General features: G+C 44.1%; 1 protein-coding gene across 1 annotated transcript in view; it reads right to left on the bottom strand.

The window, feature by feature from the left end:
* Positions 1-12,823: 12,823 nt before the first annotated feature.
* The window catches only part of cand2 (cullin-associated and neddylation-dissociated 2 (putative)), a 37,416-nt gene continuing 26,015 nt past the window's right edge, over positions 12,824-24,224 (bottom strand). Inside the window, 8 exon segments of the mRNA XM_034135400.1 lie at positions 12,824-13,503; positions 13,505-13,684; positions 14,906-15,013; positions 15,497-15,661; positions 15,869-16,038; positions 16,702-16,797; positions 22,985-23,160; positions 23,593-23,732. Coding sequence (XP_033991291.1) covers positions 13,453-13,503; positions 13,505-13,684; positions 14,906-15,013; positions 15,497-15,661; positions 15,869-16,038; positions 16,702-16,797; positions 22,985-23,160; positions 23,593-23,732 — 1,086 coding nt within the window. The 3' untranslated portion in view covers positions 12,824-13,452.

Raw genomic sequence — 24,224 nt, 5'->3', positions numbered from 1 at the left:
CCTGTGAAGCTTCACAGGAGGCAGAGGCTTAGATCACTGGACGACAGAGTTGGTCGCCGTGTGCACAGACGGAGCTGCTGTTAACGTCGGTGTGTACAACAGAATTGTACCAAAACTACGTCAACTGGCTGCGGTGGGAGACTCCCCTGTGCACATTCTGTGCCCCGCGCACACACTGGAGAACTGCGCAAAATCAGCTGATCACAACGTTCACGCTCTGTGGTCAAGCTGCTGCAGTTTTATTTACAACAAAGTGGAGTAAAACACACAGCTGCAAACTTACTCAGGCTGTTAATGGAAGAGTTTGAAATCAGACAGAGGTGGAAGAAGTGTTACTCAAGTAAAATTAGAAAAGTATTATCATCAAAATCTAGTGAAAGTAGCGACAGTAAAAGTAGTCATTTTGCAGATTGGTCCATTTCATAATAATGTATATGATATGTTTTATAATTATTGATCATTAAAGTGTTTAAAAATTAGTTTGAATGACTTTGTATACTGCAGGGTAGCTTGTGGATTTACTCCAGGTGGAACTAAAGTCTGATTTAACACTTGATTATATTTTCACATCATTCATCCACATCTGTAAAGTAACTAAAGGTATTAAATAAATGTAGTGGAAGAAAAGTACATGATTTACCTCTGAACTGTAGTGGAGTAGAAGTACAAAGTAGCATAAAATAGAAATACTCAAGTAAACTACAAGTATCTTAAATTGTACCTAAGTACAGTACTTGAATAAGTGTACTTCCCACCTCTGAAATCAGATATGACTTCAAGTCATGTGATAATTTCTTAGTATTTGATCCTTCAACTTGGCCTCAGGAAATGCAAGGACTTCACAGTTTTGGCAACAAGTTTTGGAGAAAGCAAATTGGAGGCTTACAAAGAGACAGGGAGGTGCATCTTCATCATCTTCATCATCTAGCATGCAAGAAGTGTAAATAGAGGACAGTGAAGGAGACACTGAGGAGGACAGTGAGGAAGACTGCACTTATTAACACCACGCTTCATGTGGGGTGAGTACCAAACGCTGTCTCCTGGTACTCATCTGAGTAACTCACTCAAAAAGTTATGTGCACACCTGCATATACTGCATGTAGCTAACGAGGCTAGCTGTATGCTAGCGCAAAACAATGTATTCATGCAAGTTACATTGTATGGTAGCAGAATACCCGTATACGATTGCAATTATAAACACGTTATTGCTAGCCTAATATGAACCACTAGCTTTTGTTCATAGTAGTTTTATTACACTGCATTATAGTTGCCTTTCCTCCAAGCTAACGTTCATATCGTGTTAGCTACCAAGGTAAACAAAGCTAGGTTAGCATATTAGCAGGCAAGCTGTTCATTACACAACTACTACTAACGAATCTAAAACAACTAAGTTTCTCTAATATTTTGTGATTTGCATTTGATTTCGTCCAGCCAGATCCTGGCGGACAATCCATGACGGGGAAGGGACTACTACTGTATGCGAAACCAATGTGAGTTTGGAAAATTGCACAGTATAAATCTATTTTAGTATACCTCAACAATGTAATTATGATCAGTGGAAATGGCCATGACATGGGCCCTTTAATGTATCTACCGGTCCTTGGCACAATAAAGGTTGGGAACCCCTGATCTAGCACACTGAGGTTAAATAAATCCAACCCTTTCCACTCTGTCTTTTTCTAATCATACTATCTGTCTTAGTTGTTAAATGCCATCTAAACAACACAATTAATGTCTACTAATGCTATTACAAAAACTCCTTCTAAAAATTATTTCAACCATTGTTACATATTTACCCAACATAACTCTTTCAAGAAACCATTTTCTCCTATAAATTGAAATACTTACATGTTTCAAGCATCACATATTCCACACACTACGAAAGAACATCTCCATACTTTCTCCAATATTTTAAATCCCACTGTTATTTAGAACAATAGTAAAAAACCTGCAGAGGACACTAATCAGACCACAGTAATGTAAATTGACTCAAGTGTAGGCCTATGTCTACTTTCCATTATACTTATTACTTTTGGTGAACATTTGTTTATATTATCTAAATTCCTTGTCTATGACTTGCAAATAGTTTGAGTGTAAAAATATGTTTTTTCTCTGGTGTGCCTTTCCTAAAAATGTTCAATTACTTATTGTGTTGTACCAGTTTTTCCAAAATCAGTTCTAACTGCCGTGCCGTTTCTGGAAATGTGGCGGTACGGCTACACAATTTGCAAGAAGGTGCCAACATTTTCCTTTGTTAACTCTGATCCGGAGTGCATCTGCAGTGCGTTCTACAACTTCCCATGGTCCACTCCATACAGGTTGCAACGAGTTCATCTTGTGGATTTTTACTTTCACCCAATCACCTGATCCAACAGAAATATTCATCATGGACCTGGCATATGCTTCCGCCTCAATTTTCCTAATATCTAACACTGGTTCTCCTCTGTATTGTGAGGGGCTACATTGTGGTGGATATTGCTGAGTGGGGCAATCTCTGGCCAAATGTCTACAATCACCACATATGAAGCAGCCATCATCCCTTCTCCCTCTTGATCGTTGCTTTCCTCTCCATTGTCCCTTTTGTTGTATGGGAGGGTATACCTGTGCTTGCGGCTGTACTTGGGTAAGAGGATATGCAGGTGTTTGCTGTTGAAGATACTGTGGTGCTTGTGGCTGTACTTGGGTAGGAAGATACACAGGTGTTTGCTGTTGAAGATACTGTGGTGCTTGTGGCTGTACTTGGGTAGGAAGATACACAGGTGTTTGCTGTTGAAGATACTGTGGTGCTTGTGGCTGTACTTGGGTAGGAAGATACACAGGTGTTTGCTGTTGAAGATACTGTGGTGCTTGTGGCTGTACTTGGGTAAGAAGATACACAGGTGCTTGCTGTTGCTGGAGTTGTGTGGGACATTCATTGGACCAATGTGACGTCTGACCACATGTGTAGCAGCCACCATTCTGGAAACCTCCTCTGAAACTTCCTCCTCCGCTTTGTTGGTTCTGCATTTGATTCTCTGGTTCTTCCTGAGTTTGAACTGTTGGAGTTGTTCGCCCTGCCTTCTCTGCTAGTATGGCCATCTGCTTTGTCGATTTCTTGTTTTTATTAGCTTCGGCATCTTTCTCAGCTTCGGCATCTTTCTCAGCTTCGGCATCTTTCTCAGCTTCGGCATCTTTCTCAGCTACTTGTATTTTCAAAAGTCTTAGTTTTAGTGCTTTCATCACTTCGTCATTTTCCCTCTGTGTTGCCTGGTATGTCATGTCGTGGTGAATGAGCTGTAGTTTCCATTCTTCTGGGAGTTTAGCTTCTAATCCCACCTTGGCTTCCAGGCATGCCGCACTGATCGGGGAAGGGCTTTAATGACCGCGTTCTTCCACAACATTACGACAGCCGGAGAAACGTCATGTCGTTCTCCAGTGCAGTCCTCCCACACTCCTTCACATCTCTTCAGGAAGGTATGCATGTCCTCCCCCGGTTCTTTTCTCAGGCTGTTGAGGGCATGTAAACTGCGTGTTGTCGGGTAGATGTTATGAATAGCAGTCCAATAGCTCGACCTGATATTGTTGAATGAAGTGTCATCTGGAGAGTTGGTGCATTTGGCCTTGAAATCTACTGCTCTTGCCTCTAGTCTGCCTTCTATCCGTCTAAGCAGTGCCCTCATGTCTCCCAAGCACAGGTGGTCTTGGACAGTATACTTCTCCAGATCTTTCACCCACTTCTGACCTCCTTGGGTGAGTGGAGGTAGCTTTGCCACTAATGATTCCATGTCCCTGTGAGCCCATGGTTGGTAGTCAAATCCTCCTCTCTCAGCCGCTATCAATGGCATGAAGGTATGTGCACTGGTCTTGGTTCTTCCAGCTTTGGGGCATGTCCCAGGGTATTCGTCCCTACTATTGTTCTCTGAGGGAGATGCAAATCTGCGTCGTTGCTGTGACTGTTCTTGGTAGGGGGAGTGTCTACTGGTTACAAACTGTGTACTGCCGTCGTCATCTTCATCTCCCTGTCCTTTGGAATAGTCTTTGTCAGGAGAGTAATTTGTTCGGCGTGTTGTTTGAGATTCTCCCCATTTTTTTGTTATTTGTTGTTTTCTTTCTTCCTTAATTTCTTGGAATCTTTCATCTGCAGAATGTGTTGTTTCAGGAGAGCAACCAGTTCGGTAATTTTTCTGTTCTTGCTCTTTTTCCCATCTTTTCCTTTCTTCTTGTTCTTGTCTTTGTCTTTCTTCCATTCTTCTGATGAGTTCTGCTTCCATTCTTCTGTTGAACTCTTCCTCTCTGATGAGATTACTGGTTAGGATTGTTACTTTCAGGGTTCTTACACCTTTTCCAAAGTCAAATTCAAGCACTTTTCAAGCATTTTCAAGGTGCATTTTCAAGCTTTTCAAGCATCTTACAGCTGTTGTAAATTACATATTTATATACACATACTTAAACTCAAATGATTATTTCCCTACCTCACATTAAATCAGATGTTCTTTATGCTATAAACAACCAAATGTGTGTTTCATAATAGCATTCTACATGAGGATGAAAAATTAAAAATGTTAGAAAAGAAAACTAAGTTTAATATTTCAAAATGAGTGACCCATCTGTACGTAGACTGGGCATCCCATATAACCTGGCTGAGCTAATATAAAACAATCAGCCAAATAACTTTTCAATATATTATTGATTACTATTTTTGAGGTACTTTTAGGTTGGCAGTAAACACAAGTCAGAGGTAAATGGTGTACTTTGACTCCACTACATGTATTTAATACCTTTAGTTACTTCACAGATGTGGATGAATGATGTGAAATATAATCAAGTGTTAAATCAGACTTTAGTTCCACCTGGAGTAAATTCACAAGCTACTCTGTAGTATACAAAGTCATTCAAACTAGCTGCAACTTTACCAGCTTTGATAACACTTTCATGATCAATCATTATAAAACATATCATATACAATTATTAGGGATGCTCCGATCGCCAATTTTGGGGCCAATCGCCGGAATCAGTATCGGCCGATACCGATATCGCTCTCTTTTCCTCTCTCCCCCTCTCTCTCTCTCCTGACAGCCCGTCAGTATCTCCTGCAGCTCACTGATCCAGTAATGAGCGACCCGACAGTGAAGAATAAATATATTTATAACTAGTTTAGCTAGTTCCAGAGGTAGATAAAATAGCTAAGTGTGTTAGGTCTAACTCTTAATGTGTGTTCTGCTCCGCTCACCGGTCCGTCACAGCGGGTGGAGCTGCAGGATTTCTGCTTCACACACACGTTGCATACCGCTATTTTATTGTCATTTTCGGACACTTAAAATACTGCCAGACTAGTGAAGCCATTTTGGCGAGCTTGTTTTGCCGCGCACAGAGAAAAGTGTCATGTATTTACATGCAACGATAGCCTAATCTAAAATGCTCTACGATGGCGTACCTTTCGTGTGGTGTGTGGCTCGTCAGCGCAGACTCTCGCATCGTTATTGTTGCACACTTTGCAGGAGGCTACTCTTGGGCTTCGCTTGACCCTCGTCTTAGCCATGGCTTGTATTTGTCTTCTGCTAGCCAGCGCTCGTTGTAACTGCAACCTCCTGGCATACTGTCATCTATCACTCTCATCAGAATGCCCAGGTCACACACGTAACAAAAACACTTGCCGGTCACGCGCATTGCGCGGGAAGGCCGGAGCAGAGCTGTTTTATGTAAAAGCGAAGCAATTAAGCACGCTCCGACTTCTTCATTTTCTTTTAATCTAAAAAGCGAAGTAAAGCATTTACAATTTCAAGCACTTTATCCCAAATTCAAGCACCATTCCCAAAATTCAAGCACTTTTCAAACCTTGAAAACACCTCGTACAATTTCAAGCATTTTCAAGGATTTCCAGCACCGTACGCACCCTGTACTTTATACTCCAATTCTTTCACATTTGGGGCTTGAATTGAAACTTGGTAAAATCGGTCGTTCTCTGATATGTCGGGAGGAGACACCTCGGTCAGGCTTGGATACTGCTTTGGAGTTTGGATAACTGGAGCATCTTCTGTTATTTCTGCTGTGTTTTCCTTTACTGGCAGATCTGCTGCTTCTACCAAAATTAAGCTTGTTGTCAATCCTTGGCTGGCATATTTTAGATGGAGTATCAGACTTGTAACTCTAGCTTTTCTTTCTTCAGCTTTGTTCATAGCGCTTTTTCCAGGTCCATACCACGAGGGTCGTCCGGCTTTGATCCATGCCTCTTGCTGTTGTAGGTATTCTCCATTCTCATATTCAACTACAGCTTTTCTATGGGCTTTCGTTGGTCCAGGTTGATCATCTGCTGGAATCAATCCTCTCGTTTGCCACTGCTCGAACAGTTTCTCTATTCTGTTCCATGTCTTCTGTCTATCTTTTGGAGCTGTCATAGCATCTGACCTGATGTTTACCCTCTCCTTAATATCTGCAGTTGAGCCTGGCATTGAGAATGCTCTTAACTTAGTGTCATTTAGTGACATGTTTCACTTGGATGGAATTATGAAGTTTATCAAAGAAGAATTACTGCAAATGTCATAACTACAATACTTCAATTCAGAGAAACCACATGTAATCTTTATCTGTGTGTGGTGAAGAATGTATTAACTGTAATACTTATGTCCGCTAGGGGAGCTGTTTTATTTTTAACTCCTTTCAAATGTATCAACTAGTACTTCCGGTTTATTTACCCAAATAATAAAGTTCAAATTACTTTCTTTGAAAAGCATGAAAAACAAAAACAACTTAATCTACTCTCAATGTTCATCTACACCAGGGGTCGGCAACCCCTGGCACCGTAACCAGTGGCACACTAGGAATAAGTCGAATAAGTGTGCAAAATATTTAAATTGTATTTTCGGATCCTGAACGAGACCGCCGCCAGAGCGCGTCTCCCCGTTACCTGCAGAAGGAAGCCATGCACGCAGCGCAGCCCCGCTCTGTTTAACTCCAGGTGACTTTCTGCCGCTTTCCTCCGTGGTGCAGTGCTGATCGTTTCACCACAGAGGAAAGCACTTCACAAATTGCAGTAAGGAGCTTTACAAATGCCGCAGTTTTTGCGTGGCTGTGTCTTTAGTTGAAAGCCCAGTGGCGATCTGCTCATCTCTCATTGAAATAATATGCTACAAAGGGGCGGACTGGCCATCTGTGTGTTGAACTTTCCTTTCGGCTCCCAGACCGTAGTCGAGGAGGGCAGAAGCAACGAGCTTCAGGTTCAATAACCCACTTTAGCTTAAATGACTGGAGAGAGGCGAGCTCTTCTGGGGAGGCCGTTGCATTTATTTAGCTGTTCTTCTGTTTCACAAAATACATCACAGACCTCTGTTTTTCTGCTGCCTCGTTTCACTTCCAGAAACATACACACGCTCGCTCACTCTCGCTCTACCATCCACACACACACATGCACACGCCACACCCCTCTCTCTCTCTCTTAAAGGGACAGCGATCTCATCTCACTCTGCATGACCCTAATATCATAACATGTGTGTTCTGGAGAATCACAGAACGGACGATCGTCCTTATTATTATGCCGTTTAAACCAATTATTTAAATGTGTTTGTTAAATTCGGTATCATGTAAGTTGCGCTGACAGGTCCACACACTGCTTCCCCGCAACGAGGCCCCCCCGCCCTCCTGTTGATAGTTCACGAGCGTCAAGCTCCTCAACCCCCCCCCCCCCCGTTGATAATTCTTGATCGTTGGCACGCTGATAACAATTTTTTTTTTAAATGGCACTTCATATCAAAAAGGTTGCCGACCCCTGATCTACACCATCCCTGTGTATTTAATCAGTAGTTACCGGTTGTATCTTTACTCAAACTATTTCACCACCTAGTAATGCCAACTGGCTAGCTAACTAGCTTAGCAGTATAGCATTAACCTCATGTGACTGGGGGAAGGGGAGGGGAACAATGGGTACATGTGATGCAGATAAAAACCACACTGCTTGAAAAACTAACTCCAATACAACACAATCTTCATTTATCTTAGCTCTAAATTCTATAGATGCTGACCTTAAAAGCTGATCTTATACCAATCTTGTACACAATCTTTTCGGCTTAGCACATCACACAAAAATATACTTTTCGGCTTAAGAACTCCACACAATATACTTGCTGGTTTAACACACCAAACATATAAACTAACATGAATGGACCCAGTCCAGTGCAAAACAGATTATGGCTCGTACCTCCCCAGAGATCTTAACACTATTTGGAGCCAGTCCAATGTAAACCAGATAACCTCTAGTGCCTTCCCAAAGGTCTTTAACACTATATAATATTCATATTAATTGGGCGGCGCAGAAGAAACACTATTAACAAAACCGCACCACTCACAATCACACCACAGATCAATCTACTACTCACCACCAACGCTTGCACCTAATGTAAGTTATTTAACTATACAGTTTTTGAATTAAACAGGTAACCGTCTCACCTTTGATTTAGGCCCAGCCAAAAAATCTTTTGTCTGCCGCCTGTTGTGATGCTAGTTAGCTGCAGCTTTCTTCTCTTCCAGCCCTCTCCTCTCTCCAGAGTCCCTTCGTGGTTGCCAATTGTTAGTGGTTCTTGAACCCCGAGAGCAGGAGAGACTGAAAAGAGTCAAGGCAAGCTTATAAAAGTTAACAGCATTTAATTACACAAAAGATGCGGTGGTATACAAATGAAATGTGCGCGTTGGTGGTTCCCCCCTGCCAGCTGTTTGGTCCCGGTCCGCGCTGGGTCAGCTGGGGGCAAGGAAAGAGAGAGATCCTTCTTGTGTCTCCCGTGTAACAACTGTAGTCTTCTCCTATTGGCCGGCGTCGACGGGGGCGTGTCCAATGCAAATCCTGTCGGTTTCTGCTGCTGAATTACATCACTCAGATGTCTGTGGTCATCTAAACATTCCCTAATAAACCTCATTCCAGCGTCAATAAATGAGTGTTAAACCCAGGGTGTTTAGTGTACAACATCACGTTATTTCACCTTCAATTCACGGTTTGAAAACGTAGCATTTCACCACATGCTAATGCTAACCGGAAATGACGAAATTCACCAGCGGAAAACCGGAAGTCACTTGTGAATCTTTGGTTTTCAGAATAAAACAGATTTAAATTAAATACAGTGTATTTCATTCAAATTACGCCACATCAACATTGATTTTAATTTCTAACAGTATTTATAACACTTGTTCGGCTTTATACAAAGTACATTTTCCTCGAATGTATTTAAGTTAACTATGTAATCTTAGTTTAATTAGGGGCCCCTTGCAGATTCTTAAAGCTTACCTGCTGGCATCCAAGAAAAGACGGCAGTGTGTCTGAATCAAAATCCTGGGACGGCTCCTCCACACAGCAGCAGCGATTCTCTGGCTTCTCACTGACTGACCATGATGAAAACAACCTGTAGATTATAAAGTACAACTTCAATTAACATTTAGTTTATGCAGATTATACCAAAAGGTCTTGCACAATTGTTGTCATATAATTCTCCTTGCTAGCTGAAAGCTCAAGATAACAGGTGTTTAGTTTTCCAGCAGTGATAGGATGTGTTTAATATATGACATGCAGGGAAACTGATTTTTATCTACAGCTTCTGACAACAAATTATTATTAAATACATTTAAAACATACGGAAATGCTTAAGCTATATGCCCTACTTAAAGTATGAAAAGTAAAACTAATCATTTTTGAGTATTTCCTGCTACTTTATATTTCTACTTCACTACATTTATTGTACAGCTTAAGCTACTTTAACGAAAAGCATCTCTAAATATTAAACTAGTGGACTAACACGTTATGTCACAACAGTCAAATTATTTAAATATTGTACAAAAGGTTAATAATAACTTTGATTGTCTACAACAGTAAAATGCTACGTGATGCAAAAATATTATCTAGAAATATCACATATATAAATATAATTATGCAGAACATTTAGTAGTAGTTGACTTGACAGTATAATAGTAACTTCCCACCACTGGTTTAAACCAGTTTAAACAAACCGCCACCTGCACTTCAACGGCTGTTCAAATTCAACATGGCTAGCTAGAAAATAAAAAGTAACTGAACCTGTCAAATGCAGTTGAGAAAAAATACATTAGTTAGGCTTACCCTTAAGGTGTCGTGGATAAAGTATAAGGTAGCAGACAATTGAGACAAATACCTCGAAATTATAGTTATTAACAGTTGGTAAATGTAATTAGTTACCCACCAACGGACGTAAAACTACCGTTAGACATTAAATCAGCTAACGTTAGCATCCAGCTGCTGCCTGCTAACGCAAATTATAAAAGTAACAACAGTTGTAAATATAATACAAATACAGTGGAGTGAAAAGAACATTACTTAGGCTTACTTACCATTGAGGTGTCGTCGAGTACTAGTATTAATGATAAAATAGCAGCAATGTGGACCAACCTGAACCTTGGATGTATAAAAAGAACCATATACGTGGGCCCACAGAGCATGCGCAGTTGAGTTTTCCTTAAGCCCCGCCTCCGATCTTCCCGCTCTCTGTCAGTCAAATAAATGGAGAGATAAAATAACTCTGGATTCAGCTCTTAACGCAATTTACAATGTTTAAAACCTAAAGATTTAAATAAGGGGCAGTAAAAGTGTTCGTGCTGGGTAGTTTATTTAGCTAAAAAAATTAGATGGCCGTTCAATACCGTTATAGAAGTCAATTCAATTCACAGTTAACATCACAAAATAAAAATAAAAATAAAAATACTCCTTGATTTCCTTGAAGTAGAACATTTCTTGTTAGATCCCGAAAACGTACTTTACCCCTCCTACTTTCAGTACATTTTCCTGATTTCACGCATGATGTACAAGTACATATCTGCATATCTTTACTTGTGTTAATAATAACATGTAAATACTTAGCCTTTTTTTTTCTCACTTTATCTGCTGTTGTAATCGTGTAAATGTTCCCGTTGTGGGACAAATAAAGGATTTCTCATTTCTCATTTCTATTCGTACTTAAATACTGTTACTTGTAGCATTCTCGATGCTGTATTTACTTGAAATTGAGTATTTCTTTACAGTCTAGTACTTTTACTAAAGTAAAGAATCTGAATACTTTTTACACCACTGTCCTTTAGATTAGTAAAAGTAGAAATATCACAATTATTTATCTATTTACTAATATATCATATTTCAATGACTTGCATATAGACTCTTATTGCACTATTTCACTATTTCACTATTTCAAACTATTTTTCTTCTTGTATTTACTATTTACTTGCACTATATTTTTTCTGTTTATCTGTGTTTTGTGTTGCACTGTTGGAGAAGCCTGTGACACAAGATTTTCATCGACATAACTACACTGTAGCTATGTTCGTTTGACAAATAAAGAACCTTGAACCTTGAACTAGTTATCATATACAATGTTTAAATATATAATATTTGATCAGTTTATTAAAGGTGGGGTAGGTAAGTTTGAGAAGCCGGCTCGAGATACACTTTTTGTTATATTCCATGGATAGCAATGAATATCTGAAGTGCTTTGACAAAAAATCCATAAAAAAATATCATCTGTGGAAGCTGTAGTACTGTAAAAAGTACGACCAATCATTTTAGCCGGCCCGGCTAAAGTAACTGGATGGCCTACCTGCCTGTCAGCCTTCCATCTGTGCACAAACTTATCTCGTGCCCTCATTGGTCATGTGCGCGTTCATGTGTGTTGGAGGAGAGGGCTCTGTAAGGAAGTGGCAGATTTTCTCCGGTTGTGTATTTTCAAATCCTAGCGATCTCGAGCCGGTTTCTCAAACTTACCTACCCTACCTTTAATATGTCATATGAACATAAAATAAATCTACAAAGTTATAAAGATCTCAGACAATGTAGTGCAGTAAGAAGTACATATTTGACTTTGAAAGTGAAGTATAAAGTAGCACAAAACAAAAATACTGCAGTAAAGTATTGAGGCAGAGGAAGTGGGATATATTGTGAGTGAATTTGTAAGTTTGTTTTATAAAAAGTACTTTATTTGACTTATCATATTGCTTTATACTCATTGTTTTTTTTACCGATTGTGAGTTGAATTGTATAACTGCTGTCACCCAATGCTAAATGTGAAATATAAGATGCAAATAAATCTTGTGTATAGCAGGTATTTTGTCATCATTCACATCTAGTATTGTGATTCTTTTATTATTCTTTGGGTAAAAATATCCATCAGCAGGAAACAAAAGCACTATGTTCAAGTTTATGTTTACTCTAATCTTAAAACTTAAAGGTGGGGTAGGTAATTTTGAGGGCACGAGATAAGTTTGTGCACAGATGGAAGGCTGACAGGCAGGTAGGCCATCCAGTTATTTTAGCCGGGCCGGCTAAAATGATTGGTCGTACTTTTTACAGTACCACGGCTTCCACAGATGAAATTCTTTTACGGATTTATTGTCAAAGCACTTCAGATATTCATTGCTATCGGGATGTTAAGAGCATTCCATGGAATATAACAAAAAGTGTATCTCGAGCCGGTTTCTCAAACTTACCTACCCTACCTTTAAAAACCTTTCAGAAATATATCGATCCTCAATGTTATTTTAATTTTCAAATTAAATGGGGGCTGTTTTAAAATGTCACATGTTAAAAAAGTCAAACGCTTTTTCATAATCAGTTAAAGGTTCGTACTTGTGATGCAGATCAATGTGTCACTCTGATATATCTTTTATAAAACTTCTGCACACTGCCCTCGTTTCCTTCGTTGGTAAAAAGAAAAAGATGTTTGCGATGATGTTACGATGATGTTGTCCTCGGATGGAAAAACAAACCAGCAGATTCTGCATGATGATTAAAAGCTAGAGTCATGTGAGTGTTTTATATCTGGTGTTAATCAGACGCACACTCCACCCACACATTTCAAAGTGTTGCTCCCACTTTATTTCATGTGAACTAAATTGAACTCAATTCTGACCGTAAATAAAACAGTGGGGGGAAAAAACAATGTAGTCCACAGTGTCAATCATTAAATATATGTTTTTGTCTGCAAGGAAATTCACACTAAAAAGCCTATGTTTTTAAAATACACCCGTGATCGTATAATAAATTAGAACAGCATTGTGCTCCTTTAAAAAGGCTCATATCTATATAAAAAACTTAAAAGGTCTCCTATTATACTGTTTTTCATCAATATATTATAGGTCTCAGATACAAAACATGTCTCTGAAGTGTTTGGCTGAAACACCAAACAGATCATTGCAGCATCCCATAATCCCCTCTGTTTCAGCCCTGTTTCCAAAGTGCTGATTCTCTGTCTGTTACTTTAGATGAAAATAAGGAGCCCCTCCCCACGCCCCTCTGAGAGAGATGTGGTTACAAAGAACTCAATGGTGCTCTAGGAGGAGATTCAGGTGATAAGGTGTGGGGGGGGGGGGGTTACCTTGGTTGCTGATTGGCTAATGGTTACACAAGCCAAAAAAACATTAGGTGAAAAAGTGGATTTTGCATAATAGTTGACCTTTAAAATAAAACACCCTCAGTGTCTAGCTCATGTCCATGCTCTCTGTGGGCCCGATGCCGCCCCCCTCCCCCCCCCTGAACGCTCTGGTAGATGGAGGCCATGTCTGCGTTGGTTCTGATCTGGTTTGCGAAGTCGGCCATGCTGGGACTGCGCTCCACCTCGGGCACGGCCAGCAGGGCCGCGACGGCACGCATCGCAGAGCGCCGAAGCTCCTCCTGCTTCTCAAACTCCTGCTTCACCGATCCCGCCTTCACCTGCAGGAGGAGAGTCACTGCAGTGAGGAGGGGAACTCATCTCATGCTAATTCACAAGTGTAGTCCTTAATACTACGTGCATTGTAGAGTGGTGCAGGAATGAGCCCTAAAACTCTGAAAAGAGTCAGCACGTTTCTGGTTGTTAGCCTGAAATAAGGTCTGTGGTTACACAAGCTGAAGACATTTTTATTCTACGACATAAAATACGTCTGTAAATACCCAACTGGTGGATTTAAAAACGGTGGTTGCTAACAAGTGTCTAAATGAGGCGACTTAGCGTCATCACGCCCAACTTTAGCCGCCTTTAGCTTAGCGTTGGTGACGTGAAGTCATGTGACCGTTCTGTAGTTCCTTTACAGCCTAACGTTAGCTTTTTACTTCTGGAAACTGCATTTACACTTTGCATTATATATTTTATCTGAATTAACACACAAAGAATACATTGTAAATATGTAAACACTATCTGCCCCGTGTAAAGCTCTTGTAAAGTAATGAGTATTATTGTGAACATGAATGTTAAAGTGGACCTATCATGCTATATTTGAATAATATAGTGTAGGGCCATACCTATATAAGGCATATTTATACTTTTTTTTTTTCAAAATACCAAACAGATCATGCATTTTAGCCATGCCTCATTTCGCTCAATTTGCACTTTTTTATCCCTGTTTTAGCAAGGGCAGATTCAGTGAGAACAGCACCACCTACAGGCCTGGCATATGTACTACAGCGTCTCCAGCGCTTTCGAACGGTAATGGCCGTGGCTGTCTCCTCCTGATTGGTGGAGTTGGCCCAATAGCCGTAGCGCCACCGTCCTGACGTCAGGACAGTGTTCAAATCTGGATCAGTTTTTATCAGATCCGTTGCAGCCCCTTTTTTAGAGATTTGGGTATGGAGGAAAATAGAGAGGGTTGTGTTTTCTGACACTTGGTGAGTTCCCTGGAACACCGGGACACATATTCATGTAGAAAAGACGTACAAAAGTGCATTTTGCATGATAGGTCCCCTTTAAAGTTTTGTATCGTTATCGTTTCTGTCATTCTAATTTAGTTAAAAATACGAACATTGACCACAGGAAGAGTATCTATTGTTGCAATATAGTAGTCTATGGATTTATAAATACATTTAAACATGAAGCTGGAAAAGCTGTGTCAATTCCTGCCCATGCAGAGTCATACCTTAGCATTTATATGAATCATTATATGAATATGGGGCTGGTACCTTGGTGGTGCAGGTGGCTTTGAGAGGCTCGATGAGTCGGTCCAGTCTCTGCAGAACGGCTGCAGGACACAGAGAGGCGAGGCGGGCCAACATCAGGAACGTCAACATCTGCAGGAACACGGAGAAAGAGGAATGAGACACAGTGGTTAGTTCCTGAGGCTTAAACACACATAACTTAGCATAGGAAACATTTATGAGTTCAAGAGACTATTGACAGATATCTACTTCACACAGACATCAACATGAACTCTTCCTGCACCTGAACACAACACCAGCTGGGAGTTAATCTGTTTATTAGCTCCAACGCTATCGTCCTTTAAAACTAAACTGGAAATATTTCTCTTAGGTGTCGCTTTCAGTATTGTCGTCTGCTGGACTTAATTATTATTTTATCATATTTAATAAATAAAATATTCCAATTCTGATTTGTGCATATTGCATTGTAAGCTACTTGAGAAATTGGTACTTTCCACTATGAGTTTTTCAGGATGCTGTTTAAAAGTTGGCGTGGTTGTATTTAAGAAGCAGAAAGCTGCACCTAACTCTGATGTGATCTTTTATAATTGTATTTCCTCAATGTGTTGCACCCACCCTGATGTCGTAGTGATCTTTGAGTCCCTCCTCCACGTGGTCCAGGAACAGCAGGACGTCCAGCCCCTCCATGCAGCTGTCCAGGAGAGTGTACATGCACTCGAACGCAGCCTTACGGACGTCCAGACCGTCGTCCACCGTGTGTTTGAACGGACCCATCTCCACCTGCAGAGGACAAACAGGTTCAGCACCGAAATACAAGCATCAGAAATATCATTTTTATATTAAAGAGGCCCGTTTATGCTTTTGGGGGTTTTCCTTTCCCTGTAGTGTAAATGGTCGTGATAGGCTAAGGAAAATAAAGACCTTTTTTAACATTAAAGCATGGAAACATGTCACAGGTAAGGCACATAGGGCCCCTTTAAAAGTTACCTCTCTGATGAGGTCCTTCCTGATCTGGGTCTCTCTGTACAGGTGAGGCAGCACTGTTGCTAGGAGACCGCGGATGAGAGACGGCTTGTTGTGAGCAGCAGAGTTAAACATCACCAAGGAGACGCGCCGCACGTTCAGGTCGTCGTCCTGCAGGGTCTGCAGGAAGTCACCTGACAAACACACAGCATTTTTAAAAGGTATTTTTGGGCCAGAGGGTCTTTATTGTAGATCTTAGAGTGAGCGGGGGAGACAGAGGGGAGACAATAGCCGCGTTCACACCGGCTTCCCTCAGGGAAAAGTACTCCGGTGTGAACGCGATCTGTACTAAGTGCCCTGGGGTTAAAAGCGCCGGGGCACTGAGTGCCGGAACTAAGTACTGGAAAGTACTTGGTGTGAACGCGGCTATTGCCTGGAATGTTTGGCCGGCTTGGGAATCAAATCATTTTAATTTCCTTTTTTTGTGTATTTTTCTTGGGAATAGGCAAGGTAAGTTGTATTATCTCCTACATGTTTTAAACATAACAAAACATGAGAAATATACAATAAAATAATCTAGCGTTTAAGACAGTATGTAAATATAATGTATATACATTTACCCACTGGCTAATAAGCACACACACACATAAATGTATACATACACACAGACTTGCATATACATACAGTATATTCCTCAACACATTCTTAACTAGGCTTTAAAAAAGATATATCTATTAAAAAAATAAGAAAAAAACCACTTATTTAAGAATATTCGTTTTACTGTTTTTTTACTGTTATTTCTGTGTGTGTGTGTGTGTGTGTGTGTGTGTGTGTGTGTGTGTGTGTGTGTGTGGTACCTATGCAGTCTTTCAGCAGAGCGTCTATGGGAGCAGGATGATCGACGATAGTGAATTTCACAGCCGTCACCACCGTGCTGCGAGCCAGAGGAGAGCCTGTGGGGGGGGGGGGGGGGTTATTATTACTGCTGTCTTTGTTATTTTAGAAATACTGAACACTAACATCATCACAATACCACAGTATAAGATGTTAAATGCATTGTTTTGTAACTTTAACACTGTCTTTCAGAGTCAAAAACCCTGAGGTGTTAGCAGTGGTGAAAGAAGTATTCAGATGCTTCACTGCAGTAACGGTACTGTGGCAGCGGGGTGTGGTTAGGGCGCCGGCTGCTGGTGTGAAGGGAGTGGCTCGGCCGGAGGCCAGACAGCTGATCGGAATCAGGTAATCAATCACTGAATAAAAGCATGTGGTAACCTGGTTCTGGTCTGTCTTGCAGTAGGCAGGATCCTGGGAGGTCGCCGAAGGACCTGTGGAGGAGCCCACACGGGCAACGTTTTGCAACCCGTGTTGTACACTTTGTGTTGGTGCTAATAAACGCCTGTGTTAAACCCAAACCCTGCTCTTTCCGTCACTCTTTGAACCCTGTGTGAGCAGAGAGGCTCACAGTGGCGCCTGAACAGGGACTCATGTCGGAAGGAGAAACCCCGCTGGGTCAGGCCCTCCAACGTCTTGCCCACATGCAGGAGACCACCACAGCCTTGCAGCGACAGCAGAGCGAGGCTCTGCTCGGGATCGCCTCGAGCCAGCGCGAGGACCGGGCCCTCCTACGGGAGCTGCTGCAGCGTCCGGCCGCCCGGGAGGCCGATCCCGCGACCAACCCGGCCCGACCGCCTTCGATTGCCCTCCAGAAATTGACGGCAGACGACGATCCGGAGGCATACCTGGACATCTTTGAGGGCACAGCGGCGGCGTGCGGGTGGCCGGAGGAGGAGTGGGCAGCGCGGCTATTGCCCCTGCTATCTGGGGGTGCGCAGTTAGCCGCCCACAGCCTGCCCGCAGCCTCTCGGCATGTGTACCGATATCTGAGGAAGGCCATCCTGGACCGGCTTGGCAGCACGCCAGAGGGACATCGCCGCCGGTTCCGGGCACTCCCCTTCGAGGACGCTGACCGGCCCTTCTCATACGCGCAACAGCTTCTGGATGCAGCGAGCCGCTGGCTCCAGCCGGGGGTGCGCTCGGCGGAGGAAGTCGTCGGGCAGGTGGCGCTGGAGCAGTTAATCGCCGGCCTGCCATCTTCAACGGCGAATTGGGTCCAGTGCCATCGCCCCGCCAACCTGGAAGCAGCCGTCGTCCTCGCGGAGGACCACCTCTCGCTTCCCCGGCGGAGCGTGAAAGAGGAGCCCCGACCACCGGCTGTCCCAGCCCAGAGGAGGAGATTTCCTGGAGCAGCTGCCCTTCCTCCACCACCACCACACGGGCCCAACCCCGCAGCCCCGACACTTCACCCCCAAGCCCTACCTTACCCTCCTGTTTTTATCTCTCCCCAGGGTCCGGCCTACGCTTCTGGTCGTCCGGCACCACGGGGGGCTCCTCAGACGCCAGGGCTGGATTGCTGGCGGTGCGGGCAGCCCGGCCACTTCCGACGGGAGTGTCCTCTCATGGAGGTCGGACAGCTGGTCCGGGTTGCGGGACCGCCAGTTGCCTCCCCCGATTTGGAAGGGGGGTACACACCAGGCTCTGATGGACACGGGCTGTAATCAGACGATGATCCATCAGCGCTTGGTTCGGCCTGGGGCATTGATTGAAGCATCGTGGGTGAAGGTGAGGTGTGTGCATGGGGATATTCACCAGTACCCGGAGGTGACGCTGGAAATTTCTTATAAGGGAAAAAAGCATAGAGTCAGGGCTGGAGTTAGCACTCGCCTTACGCACCCTCTGATTTTGGGAACGAATTGGCCGGGGTTTGCTAAGCTAGCGGGGGCTATGGGGGTGCGTTCACGGACGGCAGGGAAATGTGAGTTGTGTGCTGTGTTTAGTGGAGAGTCGGAGGCGGCTGACGACGTCGAGGGGGAAACTGACACGGAGGGGGCCGCGGAGGTCCCTCTGGCCCCGCTGGTGTTTCCTTTGGAGGATTTCCCCCTCGAACAGTCGAGGGACGAGACCCTTCAGCACGCCTTCGACCAGGTGGTGAGTATTGATGGCTCCCAGCTACACCCAAACGCAGCACTCACTCACCCACACTTTACGGTGGTTAGGGACAGGCTGTATCGTGTGAGCCGTGACACACAGACAGGAGATATAAATACCCAGTTGTTGGTGCCAAAAAGCCGTCGGGAAATGGTTTTCCAGGCGGCTCATTATAATCCCATGTCAGGTCACCTAGGGTACGACAAATCACTACACCGGATAATGGCCCGATTTTATTGGCCGGGCATTCGCGCAGATGTGAAGCGGTGGTGTGCATCTTGCCGTGAATGTCAGCTGGTTAACCCGCCGGCCACCCCCAGGGCGCCTTTGCGCCCGTTACCATTGATTGAGGTGCCTTTTGAGAGAGTTGGTATGGACCTCATCGGGCCATTAGACCGGAGTGCACGGGGATATCGCTTTGTACTGGTCCTAGTGGATTATGCCACGCGATATCCCGAGGCAGTGCCGCTGCGTAATATCTCTGCAAAGAGCGTCGCACAGGCACTGTTTCACATTATCTCCCGAGTCGGGATCCCGAAAGAGATCCTGACTGACCAGGGCACACAGTTTATGTCACGCACACTACGCGAGCTGTATGAACTATTGGGCGTCCATTCAATACGGACTAGTGTTTACCATCCTCAGACCGACGGCCTGGTGGAACGGTTTAATAAAACACTAAAGAACATGGTTCGTAAGTTCGTGCACGAAGATAGTCGTAATTGGGATAAATGGCTAGATCCTCTGTTGTTTGCAGTGCGGGAGGTGCCCCAGTCCTCCACGGGATTTTCTCCCTTTGAGCTCTTATTTGGCAGGAAGCCCCGGGGTGTTTTGGACCTAGTTAAGGAAAACTGGGAGGAGGGTCCAAGCACCAGTAAAAACGAAATACAGTACGTTATGGACCTGCGAGCAAAACTCCACTCACTGGGGCAGATATCACGGGAGAATTTGCTCCAGGCTCAGGAACGTCAGCAGCGCCTGTACAACAGAGGGTCGAAACTGAGACAATTTTCACCGGGAGATAAAGTGCTTGTATTACTCCCATCCTCTAGCTCTAAACTACTCGCCAAGTGGCAAGGACCCTTCGTGGTCACACGACGAGTGGGGGACGTAGATTATGAGGTGGTGCGTTCTGACAGGGGGGGAGCAACACAGATTTACCACCTTAACCTCCTGAAAGCATGGAGGGAGGTGGCGTCTGTTTCTCTGGTCACCACGGTGATTGAGAGAGATGAGTTGGGACCGGAGGTCATTAAAAGCAACAAATTAGCCCCGGTCTGTTGTGGCGACAATCTCGCACCGGGCCAGAGAGCAGACGTTGCTTCGTTGCAAAGGCAGTTTGCCGATGTGTTCTCCCCGCTGCCAGGGCGCACCTCTCTCATACACCACCGCATAGAAACGCCCCCGGGCGTGGCCATTCGTTCACGGCCCTATCGGCTGCCTGAACACAAGAGGAAAATTGTTCAGGCGGAGCTTCAGGCTATGCTAGAGATGGGAGTGATAGAAGAGTCCACCAGTGACTGGTGTTGCCCCGTCGTGCTGGTACGTAAGTCCGACGGGTCAATCCGGTTCTGTGTGGACTACCGCAGGGTGAACGAGGTGTCCAAATTCGATGCTTATCCAATGCCCCGGGTCGACGAACTCCTGGATCGGCTAGGCACTGCTCGCTTTTACACGACGCTGGATTTAACCAAGGGCTATTGGCAGATTCCCCTTTCTCCAGAGTCTAAGGAAAAAACGGCCTTCTCCACTCCGTATGGCTTATACCAATTTGTCACACTTCCTTTCGGGTTGTTCGGAGCTCCAGCCACTTTCCAGCGGCTCATGGACCGGGTGCTGCGTCCCCACTCTGCATATGCTGCTGCTTACTTGGATGATGTCATCATTCACAGTGAGACATGGGAGCAGCATATGCAGCAGGTGGGGGCAGTGCTCGAGTCCCTGAGGCAGGCGGGGCTCACGGCCAACCCGAAGAAGTGTGCGGTTGGACGGAGGGAGGTACGGTATCTGGGGTACCACTTGGGCGGCGGGCAGGTGCGGCCACAGATAGAGAAAACAACCGCCATTTCAGCCTGTCTGGCGCCCAAGACGAAAAAAGAGGTCAGGAGGTTCATGGGGCTGGCCGGCTACTACAGGCGGTTCATCCCGTCCTTTTCGGAGCTGACCAGTCCCCTGACCGACCTGACCCGAAAGGGTGCTTCAGATCCGGTCCAGTGGACGGAGCGGTGTCAGCTGGCGTTTGAGAGGGTTAAAAAAGCCCTCTGTGGTAAGCCGCTTCTGTATTCTCCTGACTTCTCTCTCCCTTTTGTGTTGCAGACCGACGCCTCGAACAGTGGGGTGGGGGCCGTTTTGTCCCAGCAGGTGGAGGGGGTCGACCGCCCCGTACTGTACATTAGCCGTAAGCTCGCCCAAAGGGAGGTGAACTACAGTACGGTGGAAAAGGAGTGCCTCGCCATACGGTGGGCGGTCGGCGCCCTGCGGTACTACCTCCTGGGGCGCCCTTTCACCCTCTGGTCGGACCATGCCCCGCTCCAGTGGCTCCACCGCATGAAGGATGCCAACGCCCGGATCACTCGGTGGTATCTGGCGCTACAGCCTTTCAACTTCAAGGTGATCCACAGGCCGGGTAACCAGATGGTCGTGGCTGATTTCCTCTCTCGCTCGGCGGAGGGGGGGGGGAGTCAGCTTGCGGCCGGCGGGATCCCGGCCTGAGTCGGGCGGTGGGGGTATGTGGCAGCGGGGTGTGGTTAGGGCGCCGGCTGCTGGTGTGAAGGGAGTGGCTCGGCCGGAGGCCAGACAGCTGATCGGAATCAGGTAATCAATCACTGAATAAAAGCATGTGGTAACCTGGTTCTGGTCTGTCTTGCAGTAGGCAGGATCCTGGGAGGTCGCCGAAGGACCTGTGGAGGAGCCCACACGGGCAACGTTTTGCAACCCGTGTTGTACACTTTGTGTTGGTGCTAATAAACGCCTGTGTTAAACCCAAACCCTGCTCTTTCCGTCACTCTTTGAACCCTGTGTGAGCAGAGAGGCTCACAGGTACCAACACAGTAAAGTCAAAATACTCCATAACAAGTGAGAATCCTATATTCAAATTCTCACTTTAGTAAAGTACAGAAGTATTATCAGCAGAAAAAAACATATTATTTTTACCATTTTCTTGTACCTAAAACTGTTTTTTCCCCTCATTTATTTTCAGAGATGTAATTTTGTTTAAAGTTTATTTAATATTTTGTAACTCAAAATCTTAATATGAAAAGTAATTAAAGCTGTAAGATAGAGCATCACATTGCCCTTTAAATGCCAGTTTTCTTAACATAATGGCACTGTTTCTTTATTGTTTCTTGTTGGTCTGCGTACTATGAGTAGCAACAACACGGCTTTGCATTTTTATCAGGAAACCATGTGTCTTTTCAGCTTTAATGACTAAACGAAGTATGGGCTTTGAATGTACTTCAGTAAAAAGTACCCATAACTAGCAGCTGTTTTAAAGAGTACCTGACCTCCCTTTATATTAATAGAACAATAATGTCATTGTTAGCTAATGAATGTTTCCATGCTGAACAACGGCAACATGACAACGTTTTCATTGGTCCCTCTTCTTTAGAGAAGACCAGGAAATGATGGATACACGGATCGTGTTCAAATCAATAGGCACGCAATGACTCTAAATAATAATGATCACGCCACCAAACACACATTCAAACTAAAGGAACCAGCCTGTTTGGGAAATGTGAGAAGTAGAAAGTACAGGTATTTGGGTTCAACATGTAAGAAGTAGAAAGTACAGGTATTTGTGTTCAACATGTAAGAAGTAGAAAGTACAGGTATTTGTGTTCAACATGTAAGAAGTAGAAATTACAGGTATTTGTGTTCAAAATGTAAGAAGTAGAAAGTACAGGTATTTGTGTTCAACATGTAAGAAGTAGAAAGTACAGGTATTTGTGTTCAAAATGTAAGAAGTAGAAATTACAGGTATTTGTGTTCAAAATGTAAGAAGTAAAAGTAAAAAGTCGTCAGGAAAATAAGTAGTGGAGTAAAGTACTGATACCAGAAAGATGTACTTAAGTACAGTAACAAAGTATTTGTACTCCACTACTTCCACCTCTGCCCTCTGTGTTAAACACACGTTTCCCTCCTCCCACTGGGTCGTACCGGCTCTCAGCTGCTGTTTGAGTCGCGGCAGGAGTTGAGCAGCGTTCACTAAAGTCAGTTTTCCCAGACACTCAGCCACCAGGTTCCTGGTTCCCTCCTCCGGACACTCGCAGTGCTGGAAGAGCAGAGACCAGATGGACTCAACGTGGGGTGAGAGACTGGAGGCTGGACAGGCACTGAGGAAGAGGAGGAAGAGGAGGAAGAGGAGGAAGAGGAGGAAAATAGTGTTAACGTAGTTTAAAAGTAATCTGGTGAAATTGCCACTTGGAGAAAATCAAATACGCCAGTTTTAAACGCTTCAATAAGAAGGCGGGGCTGCAGGAGAGAAGAAACAGAACTGAACTTTTGAAAACTAAGGTTCAAATCAACACATTTTGTAAAAAGTATACCCTGGTTGGTTTTAAAATCAAAACGGACTCAATGAAGTTTTCAATAGGGCTTGGATTTTCAGGAAAAGTGAAATAAAAGCTCCTTACTTGAGTAATTGTTACTTTACCACAATGAGTTTTGAGTGTTTTAGGAGGTGGTTTAAAAGTTGCCGTTGTTGTTTTTAAGGTGCAGGTTATCTTGTATTATTTTATAAATAATCCCCCCATGAACACACCCACCTGATGACCTCTTTGAGGGAGTTCAGCAGCAGGTACTGCCTCCTCGGCTGGGTGGAGATCTCCGTCAGCAGGAAGGGAAGGTAGTCGTTCAGACTGCCCACCGCCATGCTGCCCAGAGCGCAGGACGCTGCCGTCCTCACCTGAAACACACACCAAAATATCTTCTGATGACTTCATTTGTCAACATGCAGACAACACATTGATGTGGTTGTGTTTGTGCGTGTATATCCTCTGTGTGTGTGAGTGTATATCCTCTGTGTGTGTGCGTGTATATCCTCTGTGTGTGTGAGTGTATATCCTCTGTGTGTGTGAGTGTATATCCTCTGTGTGTGTGAGTGTATATCCTCTGTGTGTGTGCGTGTATATCCTCTGTGTGTGTGAGTGTATATCCTCTGTGTGTGTGAGTGTATATCCTCTGTGTGTGTGCATGTATATCCTCTGTGTGTGTGCGTGTATATCCTCTGTGTGTGTGAGTGTATATCCTCTGTGTGTGTGAGTGTATATCCTCTGTGTGTGTGAGTGTATATCCTCTGTGTGTGTGCGTGTATATCCTCTGTGTGTGTGAGTGTATATCCTCTGTGTGTGTGAGTGTATATCCTCTGTGTGTGTGAGTGTATATCCTCTGTGTGTGT

The sequence above is a fragment of the Trematomus bernacchii genome, unplaced genomic scaffold (genome assembly GCF_902827165.1).
Source record: "Trematomus bernacchii unplaced genomic scaffold, fTreBer1.1, whole genome shotgun sequence".
Classification (NCBI taxonomy): domain Eukaryota; kingdom Metazoa; phylum Chordata; class Actinopteri; order Perciformes; family Nototheniidae; genus Trematomus; species Trematomus bernacchii.
The sequence above is the reverse complement of the archived record's forward strand: the minus strand, read 5'-3'. Positions and strand labels throughout refer to the sequence as shown.